The sequence below is a fragment of the Carcharodon carcharias genome, chromosome 3 (genome assembly GCF_017639515.1).
Source record: "Carcharodon carcharias isolate sCarCar2 chromosome 3, sCarCar2.pri, whole genome shotgun sequence".
Lineage (NCBI taxonomy): Eukaryota > Metazoa > Chordata > Chondrichthyes > Lamniformes > Lamnidae > Carcharodon > Carcharodon carcharias.
The window spans coordinates 225,130,810-225,148,484 of record NC_054469.1 but is presented as its reverse complement, the minus strand read 5'-3'; the positions used below and the strand labels follow the sequence as shown (position 1 = coordinate 225,148,484).

Genomic DNA, 17,675 nt, shown 5'->3' with positions numbered 1-17,675 from the left:
ATAACATATTTATACAAATATATCTAAATAATACAAACATTTGGACTAGTGAGATTAGCAAGTTGATTACAATCTTTTAATACTGAAAAGATATTAAATACAAATCACTCCATGCAAAGCAAAACAATATGTTGCCATAAGTTCAAACATATGTTCGAATGTTGTATTTCATCCATTGTGTCACAAGGCATTTCTTGTCATCTTGAATGCAGGACCCGGGTAGAGTTTTTCCTGGGAAGAAAATGCCTGGAAAAATGGGGAACATTTACAGAACAGCATATGGACTAAAGGTTAGATTTACCAAGCATGCTCAGTTGTGATTAAACCTGGGGCCGGAGTGGGGTGCAGGAGGAGCAGAATTACTGTATTTTTTTGATTGATACGCCTTAATCCTTTTGTCAAACTTGGGATGCCTAGTACAGCTACTTTTTGTGACTGAATCAAGACAATGGTCATGTTTCAAGGAGCTAAATGTTTTTCAGAGCTTTTTGTTTTACAATTGAAACTGCTATAAACTGTTGGGAGTCATTTAGTAGTATTGAATTATATGCTGTAGAGAAGGCTGTTGTTGGGGTAATTTTAAGAGCTTTGCCCGACCTTCATTCTTGGGACTTGAATTCCACAACAGCACTTGATGAAGCATAACGTTTATTTAAATTTCAGGTAAAACACTTGACTGCTCTTTGCTTTAGTCACATGCATTTTATTGCAGGTTCCTTGCTTGTTTCACAATTTGTAGAAACATATTGCGGGACAAGTTGTTTGTCTCTGTTGTACGTTTAGACAGTATCTGATGTATTCTAGTGAACAGTAGTACTTGGCTTACTCAACTATAATTATAGTTTTGCTCAGTGTTTGGATGGCTATTTGCAAATTGGCTGTTGCGTTTTAATACATTCCAACATTGATGATACTGCAAACCAGTTTATCGGCTGTCGAGCACTTTGGGACATCCCAAGGTTGTGGTAGCCGCTATATAAATGCTGATTCTTTCATTATGCCTAATAGGTCCCAATTAATACCTGAATTTCCTTGATATAAGAGGATAACCAAGTAATTTTGATGAGCTCAGTCTGGATGTTAATTGAGTAAAGGGGAGTGTACATTGCAATTTTTAATTTTAAGTTTTTAGATGGGAATTTTTTAAAAAGCCTTAAATGAGATAGGGTAGGCGTGGCAAGGCAAATGATAAAACCAAATTCATGTGCGTGCACGTGAAAGTTTTGATACACATGCTAATAGGTGTTGGCTATGTGGTCTTGGAGAATTGGCCATTGATGTACTCTTGATGGACTACTTGTCGCATATGTATGCTGTCTGTAAGGTCTTTTTGCTTATCCCAGTTCCACTGCACATTCGTTTATTAGAAAGGTACTTATGTATTCATAGGTCTGGAGAGTGAATACAAAAGAGAATATCCTTTATGTTCATGGATCTGTCCCAGGACACAAAAACTGCTTTGTGAAGGTAAGATTATGAGCTACAATATATTTCAATAAAGATTTGGTAACAAGAGAGCTATTGTAATTCGTTAGAGGTGTGGAATAACTTGTTCATCTCTGTCTCACAAACTAATGAAGTAACTATTCCCTACCTTACAGGTACAAATTATTTTTAAGACTTTTTACAGGCTTAACGTCTGCAATTTCCTCCCCGAACCCCTCTGTTTCTCAACCATTCTCTCCCACATGTACTGGAAAGCTTTTTGCCCTCCTCGATGCATTATAAATTTGACTGTCGAGAAGCATTTTTGAGGAAAGGCAAAATGGAGAGCACCAATGAAGCATCAAATCCTATTATTGTTATAGTCAGCTATAAGTGACAGTAATGAGAGATTGTTCTTGCTTGACTCCATTCTTGTCTACCTGATAGTAGCCAGAGCACCTCTAGCTCCTCTTCCCATCTCTCGCCCTCACTTTCAAAACCTTCCAAGAATTCATCTTTGGTCAACGTCACCTCTTGACCTTGATGCTGCTTCTTGTTTACGTCATCCAAAGACATAAGATAAGCTTTATACAATAATGCCGATAACACCCAACTCTATCTCTTTACTATCTCTTCTGACCCGCATCCACTACCTCTGTGCTTTCTAATTGCTTGTCCCACATCCAGTCTTGAATAACCTCCAACTAAACATTGGGAAAACTAAAATTGTCATCTTTGTCAATCTCAAACTTGATGCTCCTCTCTGGTCATGAACTCAGGCTACTTTGCAGCTATGGCATCCAGTTCAAACAAGAGCTGAGTTTCCAGCTCTATTCGATCTTCGTCTACTTCCACCTTTTTAACATTGCAGCCTCTTGTCCGTTAGTTCATGTACCAGTGAAACTCTGATCCATGTCTTTATCACCTCCTGACTTGTCAACTCCAATGCTCCCGAAGCTCCTCCCTCCTCAAGTGTCAGCTCCTCCGGTGCTATCTTAAAGTGCACCACCCTATATGCCCATCTATCTTTGCTGAGCTCCTGGTCACCCAACAAATCAAATTTAAACTGTGTCCTTAAACCCTCAGTGGTCTTGCACCTCCCTACCATTGTAACCTAATTCAGCCCTACATCCCTCTCCCCTTTTCCCCCACCATTGGGAGCATGCTCTCAGCTCTAAGTTTCACTTCCTGAACCACCACCACTCCCACCTACTTTTCCTCCTCTTAAGAACCCCCTTAAAACCCATCTCTTTGACCCAGCTTTTTGTCATCTCCTCCAAATACCCCTTGCTTGCTCAGTGCCCATTTTCCATATATATTCCAGATACATTAATTGAATTCAAATTCCACCAGCTGCCGTGGTGGGACATGAGCCACGTCTGTAGGGAATTAGCCTGGGCCTATTGGATTACTAGTCCGGTGATATTGCCATTACGTCACCATCTCCCACAAGTCTGTAGTAATGATGTGGTTGCTGCCTCACTATCATGGTAATTGACCCTTCTTTTCTGTTTCCAGTTATTATCCTATTTGTGGGGGGCAGACCTTTGTACACTGTAAATTTTATCTCTACTCAAAAGTGCTTCACATCTGTTTAGTTGTGAATAAATTGTACAAGAAACCAGTACAGTTGTATTTTAGAACTTAGCAAAGTAATCATCAGGTGGCACAAAGATTCAGAACAGTTCAATCTGAACTGGTTAAAGAAAGAGCTGATCTCTGCTTTCAAGTTTTGACAGGGTTAGATAAGATAGACGAACGCTGTTCCAATTGGCTGATAATACAAGGACCAGGGGGCACGGATTTAAGGTTTTTGGGCGGGGGGATGTGAGGAAATCTTTATTTGTGCAGCAAGTGGTAATGACCTCGACTTCGCTGCCTGCAAGGGTGATAGAAGTAGAGACAATCAATGATTTCAAAAGGGAATTAGATAGGCACATGAGAGAAATAAGCTAATGAGGCTATGGAGAGAGAGAGAAGCGGGAATGCGACTGACTGCATTGCTCTTCAGCGAGCTGGCATAGACTCGATGGACCAAATGGCCGCCGCCTGTGGCATAATGACTTGAGTTTTGTTTAGCCATTCATTGTCATTATCCCACATCAAGTTCATTTGTGTTAAGACATTTTCCTCTTAATCTACAGCCTTTGCGTGTATCATGTAGTGATGCAGCGTAAAGCTCTGTAATGAATCTTAACCCCATGGGAACATTTCTTAACATTCCTTTCTTAGTGCTAAACTTCAAATAGACTTTCCTACATCCTCCTTCCTCTGTTATTTTATTTTGCTGATATCACTGTGTTGAAATCAAAATATTTTGTGTGTTTTTCTACTGTAACTGTCTATTCACAGAACTTTTATACTGTGGCACATTTCAGTACCTTCAGTTATTCCTTCCGCTGACAAGCTGCAGGCTCTTGAAACCCAAGCCTGACTTCAGTTTCCTGATGTACTTTTCCTTCCTTCAATCTTCATATTTGGAATTATAAATCATGGCCTTCACTTGATTTGAGAAATCAATAATTTAATGTTTGGCTATTTTGGTGCTTCAAAGTAACCAAAAAAAAGTGGGTTTAATTCCAGTGTATTTACTAAGCAGGTGTTCATCCTGACCGTGCCATTTCAGTGAAATCAAAAATGTCATTTAAAAAAATTTATGCTGATCACCTATCAATTCCAGTTACTTCAAAAAAAATCTGGAAATTTACTTTTTAACTTTCTCAGGAACATTGCCTTAATGTACTAGACACTGTTAAATGACGAAGAAGCCACAAAATCCAGTATAACATCTAATAATCAAATCTGATGTTTAAATTTGCACCTTGAAATCTGCTTCTTCCTGGCGATTTGAATATAGGAGAGGGATTTGTACAGCTTTGTGATCAAGAAGTTTCACTGAATAGAAAATTGTAAAACAGCGGAGCAACTTACCATATGCAGCGCTTGTATTGTTTACAGTGGACTGTGTTTAATTGGTTTTGGAAATGTAAGAAACACAACATGTTGGTATTTATTGCCATCAGTAAGTCAAACGTTAAGGTGCCTATACCTGAACTTCTGCACAGAAGCTCACACAACAAGTCAAATATAGCGAGCATTGCTTTGATCACTGAGGTACCCATCCAGGAATTGTATCAAACACTGCTTTGCTTCCACCTAGAATCTCCAGCTTATTGCTCTGACAGATTTGTTTCTAATTATTTTAGCTAAAGTCAACTTGGTGTGCTCCCTTCTTTCCATGCAGTTGCTGCTGACTAGCTTCAATGACTTTGAGTGTCTTTGTTTTCTCACTTGCTGGTCCCAAGACGGACTGAAGAACTTGAGTCATAAATGGGAATTGATGTGGAATCTGCTTGATCGTGACAGCTGCTGCTTTTAGGAAATAAAGGCTGGTTGCCAAAGATCACCTGTTTTAAAAGTGTGTCCTGTTCAAAGGGAATAGAAAATCATAAAAATCTGCTATGTATGTGGTTCTTGCAGCTGTGCCTACCATGTGTTCAAAAGCATCATGTACTTCGTTAATAAGCAAATTTATACAGATGATTAAGTTACTAAGCATAATGCTTAATGTTATTTAATAGAGGTCTTGACAGTGCTGTCTTTGGAAGTTAGGCCACCCCATGGATGCAAAAGGCTGATCTGTAACAAGCTGTGAAAAGTGAAGTTGGAACACCTTGCTCGGATTACAAGATTTGCCCCCTATAAGATAGTCAATTATATTAGGAAAAAATAGCTTGGAGATTAAATTAGCAGTTTCACAAAAATTACAGCATACAAATTGAATGTTTAAGAATGGCGCTGGAAAATTGGCGATACGAACGGTCAGCGCTATGGCTTGAGAGAGACAGAGATTTGATCTCCACTGTGCTTAATTTTAATTCTGTTGTACGATTGTTGAAGAGGTGAAAATGACCATTAAGGACAAGGCAGCGGTTGATTTAGTAGCTAAAATCATAATTGAATACTAATAATACAATTCACCAGTACCTCATCATGGAATTCTGCAATATTGGGTCAATTTGAGTTGTTCCATGAATGCTCTTAGCCTTCAGATCATTTAACTTAATATTTTGTCTCCTTCTGTCTTTTTTGGATCTTCGTATCAATGGCATTGAGTCATAATGCTCATTGGGAGAGCTGGTGCAGACACGATGGGCCGAATAGCCTCCTCCTGCACTGTAGTGATTTTACCCTCCAATCCCCATCCCCGTCCTGAGAGAACTCTCAGGTGCTTACTGTTTAAATCTCTGAAAACATTGATTAGCAAGTACTGGGGAATGGACAAACGTGACAGGACTTCTAATTTAACTTCCCTCCCTGTGTTCTCCCCTGCATCTCCTCTCAGTAGGATAGCCAAGGTCAATAACTCAATGTATGGAGTATTGCATTGGAACCTGGACCCTTTGGAGTTGGAATTTTCAGATGAGCTGCCTTGAGAGTGTAGAGTGCTCATTCAACAGGTGGTGTGTGCCTGTAGGTACCTTTTTTCTTTTAATGTGATGTGGGCATTGCCGGCAAAGCCAGCATTTGTTGCCCATCCCTAATTGCCCTTGAACTGAGTGGCTTGGTAGACCATGTCAGAGGGCAGTTAAGAGCCCAACCACATTGCTGTGGGTCTGGAGTCACGTGTAGGAAGGACAGCAGATTTCCTTCCCTGAAGGACGTTAGAGAACCAGGTGGGTTTTTACGACAATCAATGATAGTTTCATGGTCACAATTACTGAGAGTAGCTTTCAATTTCCGATATTAATTGAATTTGAATTCTTCTCACGCTTGTGGTGGGATTTGAACCCATAGGTTACTAGTACTAGTAACATTACCACTATGTCACTGTCTCATGTCCTTATCTCTCTTCCTTAGTGGGGGAACTAATATATAGAGGTTGAAGCCTAGGACTGTGTTTCAGGCAGGTTGTGTAGAAATCTCTCTGGATTACAAAATGGGAATAAAGCTGTAGTAGTGGTGTTGCATTGCTATTTTCTGCTAGTGCATTTGGTTAAGGCAGTAACTACTAACCACTAATAAATATGCAAGGAGTAGAATACTGGTGGGGCCCTGTATGTTTTCAATTAGTTGTACTGATCTGGAAATAACCATTTTAAAGGTTTTCTAAAGAAAAGATCAACAGGTGTGTTGAGACTTTATACTACACATCAGCTAGTGTCAGATATCACACTTTGTAACCTGGGTCATGAACTTGATCTATACTGCCACAGATGGATGGTAAGACATTGGGAAATGAAATGCAAGTCGCAGGTGTCCAAGACATGTATTCAGATTACGGCATCTAGGGGCCAAGTATAAATTAAATGATTTACATTGAGGGTTTTGGTAGTGGTATTCAAAATCATAAGAGGTCTGGACAAAGTAGATAGGGAGAAACTGTTCCCATTGGTGGAAAGGCCAAGAGCCAGAGGGCATATTTAAGGTAATTGGCAAAAGAAGCAATGGCAATATGAGGGAAAACTTATTCACACAGCAAGCGGTTAGTATCTGGAATGTGCACTGCCTGAGAGTGTGGAAGCAGGGTCAATCGAGGCATTCAGAAGGGAGCTGGGTCATTATCTAAAAGGGGAAAAAGCAGGGGAATGGCACCAGGTAAATACTCTTGCAGAGGGCCAACACATACATGACAGGTGGAATGGCCACCTCTAGCGGTGTAACCATTCTGAGATTCATTTTTCTGTTAATGAACTCTCACAACCTCCAGAGATTGTATCTTGCATGAAATTGTAAAATATTGCATTTTCCTGTTTTCACTATGTCATTTTATCCCTTTAGCTTCATTAATTACATTTTTCTGAGTCAGTAATTAATTTGTTGCACCAGTCTTCGCCACCCATTTCTCCAAACTTGAACAGATGCTTTTCAGAGATGCCATCTGCATTACAAGAAGTCCATTATTTGCAGGCTTCTGGGTGAATAGCATTAGTCAGAGAAAATTAGCTGTTCATCGATTGAAAGTGTAATGATGACTATTATTCTTATTTAGTCTACTGTGCTCAGTTTTCCCCTTATTATTGCCTTTGTTCCCCACTTTCTCTGCTGGACATTAGCATTATGGACAGTTTGGCTCTGCCACGAGTTCCAATTATATTTTCTTTCATGAAGCAGAGAAATAGTTTGAATCAATGGTTTGTGCTGAGTGAGTTAAACATTCCATTTTAGTGTTTGTGTATTATTATAATAATCCTACTTAGCCAGTACTTCTGTCTATCTTGCTAACTGATCATTAAACGATAACTAAAATACTAATAAGTGTTACAGGTTGTGGCTGAAAATGAGGACAGTTAAAAGCAATTAGAATTCCCACTGAAGGCCAATTATTGTTGCCAGGCAAATGTTAGCCAGCAGCAACCCCCTCACAAACACACAAAAGCCCCGCAAAATTAAGTAACGATTTTTCACTTGATAGCTCAATTTTCTCTGCCGCTATGATTTTTGTTCATGTGCTATCAAACCTAAAAGTTCATTAATAAGAGAAAGTGAACTCTAAATTTGGATGGTATAGTTCGATTGATTTAATATTTGGAACATGGTGCATATAGACATAAATAACTTGGCATGAGATTAAACATGTTAAATTGGGATACAGCCACAAAGAAGGGAAAGAGGTGAACGAAGGACAGAACTGTGGAGAGTGATTTAAAAAAAAAAAAACCTGGACAACAGGAGGCAGCAAAGTGACGAAGAAATAAGATGCAAGAAAAGCAAGCCATTGAGTGAATTAAGGATTTTGCTGGAGTTACTTTTAATTAAATATGGGAAGCTACAAATTTGATGGTAGTTGATCAAAACAAGCCTGCAGCCCTGACAATAAATGAACCTTAGTATGAAAATGTGGATGAAATGAAAGTCTTCTATGCTAAAACTCAACTCTGATTATGGGTGGGTGACATTGAATGACAAAATGTGACAATTTAGGAATTCTTTAAAGCCAGACTTTCATTTTCCCCTCAAAACCCTGACCAAATATGTTTACTTGGACAGAAGCCTTTTGACCTATTGTGCTTATGCTAATTCCATTAGCCTGCTATTTCCACCTTGCCCTGTATCTTCCTCTGCTTGAAGTGCTTATCTACTCTTTCCTGAGCGATGCTGTCCATTTCCACTCCCTAAGGTGACATTTGGATAAACTAAGTCTAAACATTTGATGCATGCGAAAGGTTGTACTCGACATATTAACTACTCTGCTATGGACCAAGAACTTTTTGGGCTGCTTCACAAACTGAATCTATGTTTAAGCTTTGGTCTTCTATCATCAGAACGCAGCACTGGCCTCGAGCTGAATGCCAAATCAGATGTTCTTTGTTGCCGTGTGACCAAAACGCCACATTGACTTTAATTAACCTTGTGTCAACGTTGCAAAAGGTGTGCTACCATTTCACATTCAGGTGATCACTAGAACCTCAAGTAAAGGCAAAAAAAGAGACTCCTCAAATTCTTTAAAAACCTGGAATTAATCAATAATGCTGGTTTCACACCGCAGATCCCGGGGAGTATTTCTGAAGAGAACAGGCATTAATCTTGCACGAAGTGTTACACCCAAAATATTAACTTTCCATTCTCTCCACGCGTGCTGACTTACCCAGTGCACGTTTCCCAGTGTTTTCTACACTTGTTATCACTAGAACTCCTCCCTTCTGCATCTCAGATACAGATAATGATTAAACTGGCCCAGTTAATTTTTACACCACCCAGGAATAAAAGGATAAAATGTTAATTAAACCAACCCCCAGCAGATGACACTTATCACAACGTTCTTTTTTCTCCATCTTGATTGAGGGGAGCACATTCCTACACAAGGTTTTATGCTTTGATTGAGGTTTAATTGGCAATGCTGCCAGACTTCCGCAACAGCCCTTAATTTCACCACTGGATTCATGCCAAAATTTGGATGCAGTTGCCCTGCACGCTGACTTTTTTCTAGAGCGAAACTCATTCTCCATCTTGAGTGAAATGTACGGTCACCATCTGCCTGAAATTGTGATCCAAGGCTCACATTTGCTTTTCTGATTATTGTAAGACCAGTACTGTTGGTTTTTTAAAAGAAAGGCATTCAGGCGCACTGTGATTTTGAATAATCCTGGCGTGTTTGTGCCTTCTCCCAGTGCAGAGGGTGTGACAAAATGAAGTGAATTTACAGTAAAATCTTTGCGATTATTGGAAAGTTAATAGTGGACGACGCAGTTTTGAATTGCTGCTCTCAATGCTGGTAATCAAGTGGGGAGATGAAATTCATCCCCAGATTCCAGCTCTGTGTCTGCGAGTGGCCAATTTTAACGTTGCATTATTGGTGGCCTTGAAGCAGGTTGTCTTCCATCCTATCAGTTCCAAATAGTGCATGAGTTGGGTGGGGGCCAAGGACACTGGCAAAACTGAAACAATTTGTATCCTTAACTCAAAATTATATATAATTTGTGACCTAGAAGCACTGCAGTACTCCACAAATCTGAAGGATCAATACCTGTTTAGCACCATGTGTCCAGATAAAAGCACTGCCCACTTTCAAGGTTCAGTTGTTCTGCTTTATTGGATGGGTTGATAACTGAACTCTTCGGATGAATTTATTTGTTATTACAGACTGCTGCACAAAGTCTTGCCTGTTAAATGAAAAATGCGGAATATGAATCATTTGTTTGAATCACTTGTTCACTGAACCGTAGAAAAATCCTTCAGTACAGTAGAATAAATTAAATTTGAGCTAGCTGTGTTTTTTAAAGCAAACGAAACGTTTAGTACATGAATGATTATAAAATAGGACGTTAAGTGGTTGAAGTTGTTTCCAGTGTCCGTTATGTATATCGTCCCAATACTAAACAGATTTGGAAATATGCTACTTTTTGGTTACAACAATATCCTGTTATATTTAGATTTATTAACTGGTGCAAGTTTATTTTAACAATTTAATTTACAATTAATATCTTAAAATTTTGATTTTGATTTTTTTTTGGGAATGTATATTTTTTTACAGAAAATAACTTGCAACGATGTAGGCCCTTTAACATAGAAAATGTGCCAGTGCAATGGTATAATCACAAATTGGGCATTCACTTTTAGACTGCTGAGTCTGTCAGGCAGAGTTGCCGTTTTGCTTATTTGCCAGATTTTCTGTGCTTTGCATTTCTGACTTCCCACAATGATTTTATTGATGATGAGCAAAGGAGCTGGTTGTGATATCATGTGAGCTGGCTCCCAAGTCTCTGCCCTCAGCAAACCAAAAAGCTTCCATAAGCATTCCCACATCCCTTATGACCTGAAACTTAGAACCTTGCGCTTGTCATGACCAGGACAATGCAACAAGAATACAACCCACTACCCTTACACCGCAGTGTTAAGCACAAGATTGTTTGCCTATTCTGCAAAGTGAAAGGTCAAATTCAGCCCATCATCTATGCTTGGTTTTGCCACTATAAATTAATGCATGTAGTTTGATGGACCCCTAACCCAGAGTTAACTCATAACCCATTCCTGATGCATCTGGATACCTGACAAGAAAAATCAGTTTAACTTACCATTTCATTCTCTGCAGCTCATTTCTCTTGGCAGTTTACCCTTCCATCTTCAAGAATGAAAGGGGAAATGTAGGAGTAACATACCATACTAGAACACCACTGAACTTTCCAAGCTAACAAGGCCAAGAGAGAGCCATTGTGCGTTATTGGCCAGCGGTTCAATTTTTATCCATTGGATGTGGGTGTCACTGGCTTGCTAGGCCAACATTTATTGCCCATTTAAGAGTCAACTGGAGTCACATGTAGGTAAGGACAGCAGATTTCCTAAAGGCCAAATGGGTTTCTAATTCCAGATTTTTATTGAATTCAAATTCCATTATCTGCCATGGTGGGATTTGAACGCCGGGTCCCCAGAGCAATACCCTGGGTCTCTGGATTATTAGTCCAGTGACAATTATTAGTCCACTATGCCATCACCTCCCCAAGTACTGGCATTTGTCAATGAACAGATTACCCTTTTTGTTCCTCTTTCAGCAATGATTGTACTTGTAGACCAGTGCAAAGGGAAATGGAGGGGATGGTTAATAATGGAAGAAACCTCTCAGACAAAAGAAATGTTTTGTTTTAAAGCTAGGTTTGTGTACATAATCCTGAACACTGCCTGATTATGGATTTACAGTTTTTATAATAAGAAATTGGAATGCAACAGGCCAATGGATAGAAGGGTGAGAGCCTACAGAGGTTTACACACATTCCATGGAATTGTCCTGTTGTAATTAACCTGGGACTTGAAAGCTGTGGTTGGCTTCAGGCACCAAGTTACATTTTAAAATTACCACCCATGGTTCTTTCAGGACATAGGTTTTCAAAGTCTGGTTTACTGGTTTGGGGAGTGGGGGTGGGCGGGGGGTGGGACCTTCACGTTTGTTGTTAAAAAATAAAATGCCTTGCTAAAGGAGACGGCACCAGGAGCAATGATCAAAGCTTTGTCATAGAGATGGGTTTTAAAGGAGGGGGACCCTGGAGTAACGGGTGGTTTTGGCGAGAGTGGGGTCTAGTAGAGCTTGAGGTAGTCCAGCCAGACCTGATGATGGATAGTTAAACCACTTGTGTACCAGATTTACCAAACTTTGAGCCCTTTAGACTTGAAGGAGCAAAGATATGGGCCATATGGGGAGCAGCAACCGGGATGAGAGAGAAAGGCGTCAAAGGTGGAGGTGATCTAATGAAACCTATTTTCTGGAGTGGTGAGAGTTTTGTTTGGATGTTGGAGTATGCACTAAAATTTAAACATTCTGAAGTTTGCATGTTTAAATATAAATTGAGTTCTGAGCTCAAAGGAGAGCAGGGAGTTATCTCTGGTGCCCTGGCCAATATTAATCCCTCAATCAACATTGCAAAAACAGGTTATCTGTCATTATCACATTGCTCTGTGTGGAAACTTGCTGTGTGCAAATTGGCTGCCACCTTTCCTGCATCACAACAGTGACTGCACTCCAAAGGTACTTCATTGACTATAAAACGCTTTGGAACTCCGAGGTTGTGAAAGGCGCTATATAATGCAAATGTTGTTTTCGGATACCCCAGGATCGAGTCAGTATTTGCAATGGGGCTGGAGGAGTTTGTCAGCATTTGTAATGGTTGCCCACACAAAGGTCACAAAATAAAACAAAATGCCACGGATGCTTAATAAATAGAAACACAAAAGTGCTGGAAGCATTCCGCTGGTCAGGCATCATCTGTGGAGAGAGGTTGGTAGTTGGGGTATGCATTTTAAGTCAGTGACCTTCTGTCTGACCCCAGGGTTATATTTCATGTTATCAACTGTTCTGGTCAATTCACTACAGGATTTGCCAGGGGTAGTGTACATGCTCTGCATCTGGCTTTAAAGATGAGGAAGATCAAATTGTTCTGTTACAACGGAAAAAATACAACAGGCTTTGCCAAATTAGGAATTTTCCACAAGAATTTGTTTTATTATTGGCTTGGAATGATGTGCATTGTTTGTCAGAGGTGGTTACACATTAAATCGTACTGACTGATTTAAAGTTGTTTTTTTTTTCACCTTGCCTTATGTTCTTTCCCATTTTCTACCAGGTCAATGATACCACATTGCCCACTCATCAGGAAGACAACAAGAATCCACCATTCCCAACTTACTTTGCTGACGGAGATGAAGGGCTGCCAGAAGATCTGTTTGATGACACAGTGTTCCAATTCACTGCGCCCTCTATTGTTGTCTCCTAACGTTTGACACTTTCAAGGTGTTCTGTTGGCAGCTGCTGATAGCTCTCACATCCTGCGTCAAGTTTATTTCACCCAGGCACTTTTATCTCCATGTATTGGTCCGTGCTGCTGGTCTGCTGGGTGAGATTTGAAGAACAGAAATAAAGTACCGTTCACGGGGTGAAGCGTTGACCATGAATTGAAAATGCAGCGATGGTTTAAAAAAAAGAATACTTAGATTTTTTTTTTAATGGCCCAAGCTTTGAGTGTGAACTGGACTAATTTGACAATGTTCTGAAAGAAGAAAAATGTTCTGCTGCAAAACTATGAAGATTTTACTCTTTTTGTATCCCAATTATGGACTGCAGACTTTGCCACTTTATCCAATTTGATTACATAACATCATGGAAGAGCACTCTTAAATACAGATATCAGGGCAGGGAAGCCCTTGGCAGAAAATATATGCCAATTAAAATATTTGTAGAAAATAACCTCCCAAGTGTTTCGGTCTGAGTAGTTTAAATATTTTAAAATTATTGCAGTATAACAGGCATTTACTGTCTACTATTCTGTGTGGAATAATATCAAGCACCAGGGAAATCTCTGGCTCAACCTCTGGGTGGTTTTGTTTGTTGCATTAACTAATCTCTAAAGGGCAAAATTATTGAAACTCCAGTTGGCTTCATCTGCACTGTGCAATATTCAAAGCCACCCTACAACTATATCATGCACAACAACATTACCATCAAAATCTGTCATCTCTATCATTAGACAGCACATTAATTCTGTGAAAACACTGAATGCCTTTGATTGCTGCTAATAGGTCGTGTACAAGGCAAACTCCATCTAAGCATGTTACATGACACAACATGATGGAATTCCATGGTAAACACCAGATGACTTGTTTTCATTGCAGCAGCGCAGTGTAAAGAAAATTAAATGCAGTGTGCTTTGAAGAGGAACTTGTCGGCAAAAGTTGGAGTTTTTGTTTCTGAATTCTGTGCTGCTTCAGCAATGCCATCTGCTTTGACCTTTTTATACTTGGGTTTAAATTTTGCAGCCGTTTAAGATTCTATATTGTCGCAGGTGGTTTACCCATGCCCACACGCACTTAGTTGTCCACTTGTTCTATATAAGTTAAATTATCAGAGACTCTTCTAATGGCTAGGCACTGAATCAAGACTGGATATATGTTCCTACTGTCCTTCATGTTGTGAGGGGCAGAATTTTTTAATTAGCTGCCTTGAAACAGTTCTGAATAATTTTAAGCCTTTTATATAGGATCTGAACGTATATTGCATGAATGCTGCATCATTCCTGGACTATTTTACATCATCCAGTACAGGACATGCTGCATCTGCGGTTTTTGTGTTTTGATTATGTTTCAAAAATTACTCGAAGATTGGTTGAATATAAAAGCCCAGATTTTGCAGTAGTAACGACAATGAAACTGTCAGCATTCGCCATCATTACTCTTCCGAAACTGACCATTTTTGGAATCCGCACATGTGCAGTTAAATGCAGAAATTCAGAAGTTGCTGTCATTGATTTCACGCATTGTTGAAGTCCCCACAGACGGAAATCAATTAGAAATAATTGAACTGATGGGAATTCCTCTTTACGCTGCAATATCGCTTTAACCTGCCCTCACCACCCCCCCCCCCCCAAAAGAATGTACTTTGTTCATGAGATATAATTGGGTTTTGAATGGTATACTAAGTCATAACTACTGCTGAACAATCTCTCTGGCCCAGAGAAGCTAGTTTTATATTGGTGCAATGTCAGATTCCATTATGATAAAAAATCTAGTTTTTTATTTTTTAAGAATGTATTTGATATTTCATTTTAATGTATGTGCCCCAATCTTTATTTCGCTCTAAAATGTATAAAGCATTAAGGATTTCCTAGTTTGCTGACTGAGAATTTCTTCAATGCGATTGGCTGCTTACCTTACATAATGACGTCACTGTTGATGGATGCCTGGAGATTCCTTTGATTTGGTTCCAGATTGGGAAAGGTTAATCCATGCCAGGCAGATTGTTAAATTTGTGGGCAGCCCACAATAAGGCCACCAGTGAATACCATTGCTCATATGACCTCAAAATTCAGGCTATTAAATTGTAAATTCATGTATTGTAATTCAAATCCATTTTATATTAATGAACCTCTGTACCTAGAGGTAATCCATGCAGATGTGTCTAATTCAGTATCCTCCAGGCAGGCCTCTCTACTTGAATCCTCTATAAATTTGAGCGCATCTATCACTCTGCTGCCTATAATCTAGACCCATACCAAATCCTGCTCATCTGTCACCCCAGTGCCTGCAAACCTGCTGTCCATACCTGGTCCGCCCTCATTTGTTATTTTAGACTCACACCAATGCGATTGACTCATTACTGCCCTCTTGATTATTGTTGTAGCTGGCAAAGGTCAGTTTGATTTTCACAAATGAAGCAAGCCTGACATCTTTCTACAGAGACTAGTGTTGGAATCACTATCATGACTGTTCTGTGATTTAAATAGATTACTTTCATAACAACTGAATTTAAAAGCGGCAAGAATGGTGGAAGTTTAAAGACTTATAATGGTGCACTCTAACTTGTGGTACTGAAGGACCATTGCATCTATTTTTCAATGCAGAATATTTTGAAAGGAGTTTTCATTGATTTTTAATGTTCAACTGGGGAAACATGCAAAACTCGCAGTTCACAGCATGCTTAATGAAAACTAACGCATTATTTTAGTACATCAGTACTGCTGTTTCAAAGCTGTCCTACCTGATTGTTACACAGGTATATTAAATCACATTTTCCTTTTGTTGATGTACTGAACAGGGAGTCAAAAGCAGCAAAATGATAAACTGTGAGTAGCGTTTCCAAGGATGGAATTTGCCTTTGCTTTTTGGTTTTACACTGAAAGTGTTAAGTTTCATCAAGCCTTTTGAATGCAGGTTTCCACAGATGTAGCCATTATGCCCACTCCATGCGTGAAGAATTACATTTTGAAATCATTCAAGGGCAGTAACCTTTTGGCATTGTACAGCTGTAAGTACTTGGCCTGCAGAATTTTCAGAAAATTTTGCAGTGTGTCATGAGGCAGCTGCGTGCCCTCATTCAGCATGATGTTGGGGATGTTAAAAGACTGAACACCTGTCAATTGCCTCATTCCCACTGTAGGGACTAAATGAGTTATTTATTGTAAAAGTGATGGGATATCCTCAGCTCCCACTAGTATTTCCTGGCACTGTGTGACAGAAGGAGCAAGCTTTGTTTGTAAAGACCGTCAGAATACGGGGGCCAAATTGAGCAGAAGGCAAGTGGGAATAGGCAGGAAAAATAAAATGCAGATCAATTTGAGGGCAAGGAGGAGGTAACATGGATGAGAGAGGAAGAAAATAGCATGAAAATGCCACAGAATCAAGTTGGGCTAAGATGAGAATGTCATTTTTAATTTTTTAAAATGGCATTGTAGAAGTGACATTTAAAAATTAGTGAAGTTACATTTTTTAAACAGCACCTTCAAATATAGCAATCTTAAAAGTACTAGAGAAGGGAGAGATTAACGGGCAAGACAAATCCAGAAGCAAGTCAAATGTGTCTTGTCTTTATTTACAAAAAAAGTAGTAAAATAAATTGCAACACATCACTGAGATGTTTGCATTTGATTTCATGTTAACTAACAAATCACAATCGTTACAGTGCAGGAGGCCATTCAGCCCATTAAGTTTGCACTGGCTCTCTGAAAGAGCATTCTACTTAGTCCCACTCCCCTGCCTTATCCCTGTAACCTTGCACATTTTCTCCTTTTCAGGTAGCAATCCAATTCACTTCTGAATACCTCAATTGAACCCGCCTCCACCACCCTCTAGGAAATTTGCTCCAGACTCCAATTACCCTAAGAATTATTGTTCACATCACTTCTACTCCTTTTTGTCAATTATTTTGAATCTGTGCCCTCTAGTTCTTGATCTCTTGAGTGGGAGCAGTTTCTCACTATTTACCCTGTCCATACCCCTCAGAATCTTGAATGTTCTTATGAAGTCTCCCCTTGGCCACCTTTTCTCCAAGAAAAACAGACCCAGCCTCTCCAATCCATCCTCATAGCTACAGTTCTTTATCCCTGGAATCATTCTTGTGAATTTCCTCTGTACTCTCTCCAATGTCTTCACATCATCTACAACTCCACTACAAACCTTCCTCTAATCTCAAAAACAACCATCAATCATGACTATTTCCTGTCACTCAGCCAATTTCTTATCCAAGTGCCTGCTTTCTCTTTTATTCCATGAAGTAGAATTTTGTTAAAGTCTGTTGTGTGGCACTGAATCAAATGCCTTTTAAAAATCCATGTACACCACATCAACACTGTTTCTCTTATCAACCTTCTCTGTTACCTCCTCCAAAAACTCCAAGTTAGTTAAACATGATTTTCCCTTAACGAATCCATGCTGGCTTTCCTTAATTATCCTGCACTTGTCTGTGACTATTGATTTTTATCTCAAACTAGTTTTCAGAGGTTTCCTTACCTTTTGAAAGCAGGCTGACTGGTCTGTAGTTGCTGGCTTTATCC

At 39.5% G+C, this 17,675-nt stretch overlaps 1 protein-coding gene across 1 annotated transcript in view; it reads left to right on the top strand.

Moving 5' to 3' along the window:
• mrpl3 (mitochondrial ribosomal protein L3) overlaps positions 1 to 15,008 on the top strand; it is a 51,590-nt gene extending 36,582 nt beyond the window's left edge. Inside the window, exons 8-10 of the mRNA XM_041185152.1 lie at positions 213 to 290; positions 1,390 to 1,467; positions 12,978 to 15,008. Coding sequence (XP_041041086.1) covers positions 213 to 290; positions 1,390 to 1,467; positions 12,978 to 13,127 — 306 coding nt within the window. The 3' untranslated portion in view covers positions 13,128 to 15,008. The remainder of the gene's footprint in view (positions 1 to 212; positions 291 to 1,389; positions 1,468 to 12,977) is intronic.
• The last annotated feature ends 2,667 nt before the right edge of the window (positions 15,009 to 17,675 follow it).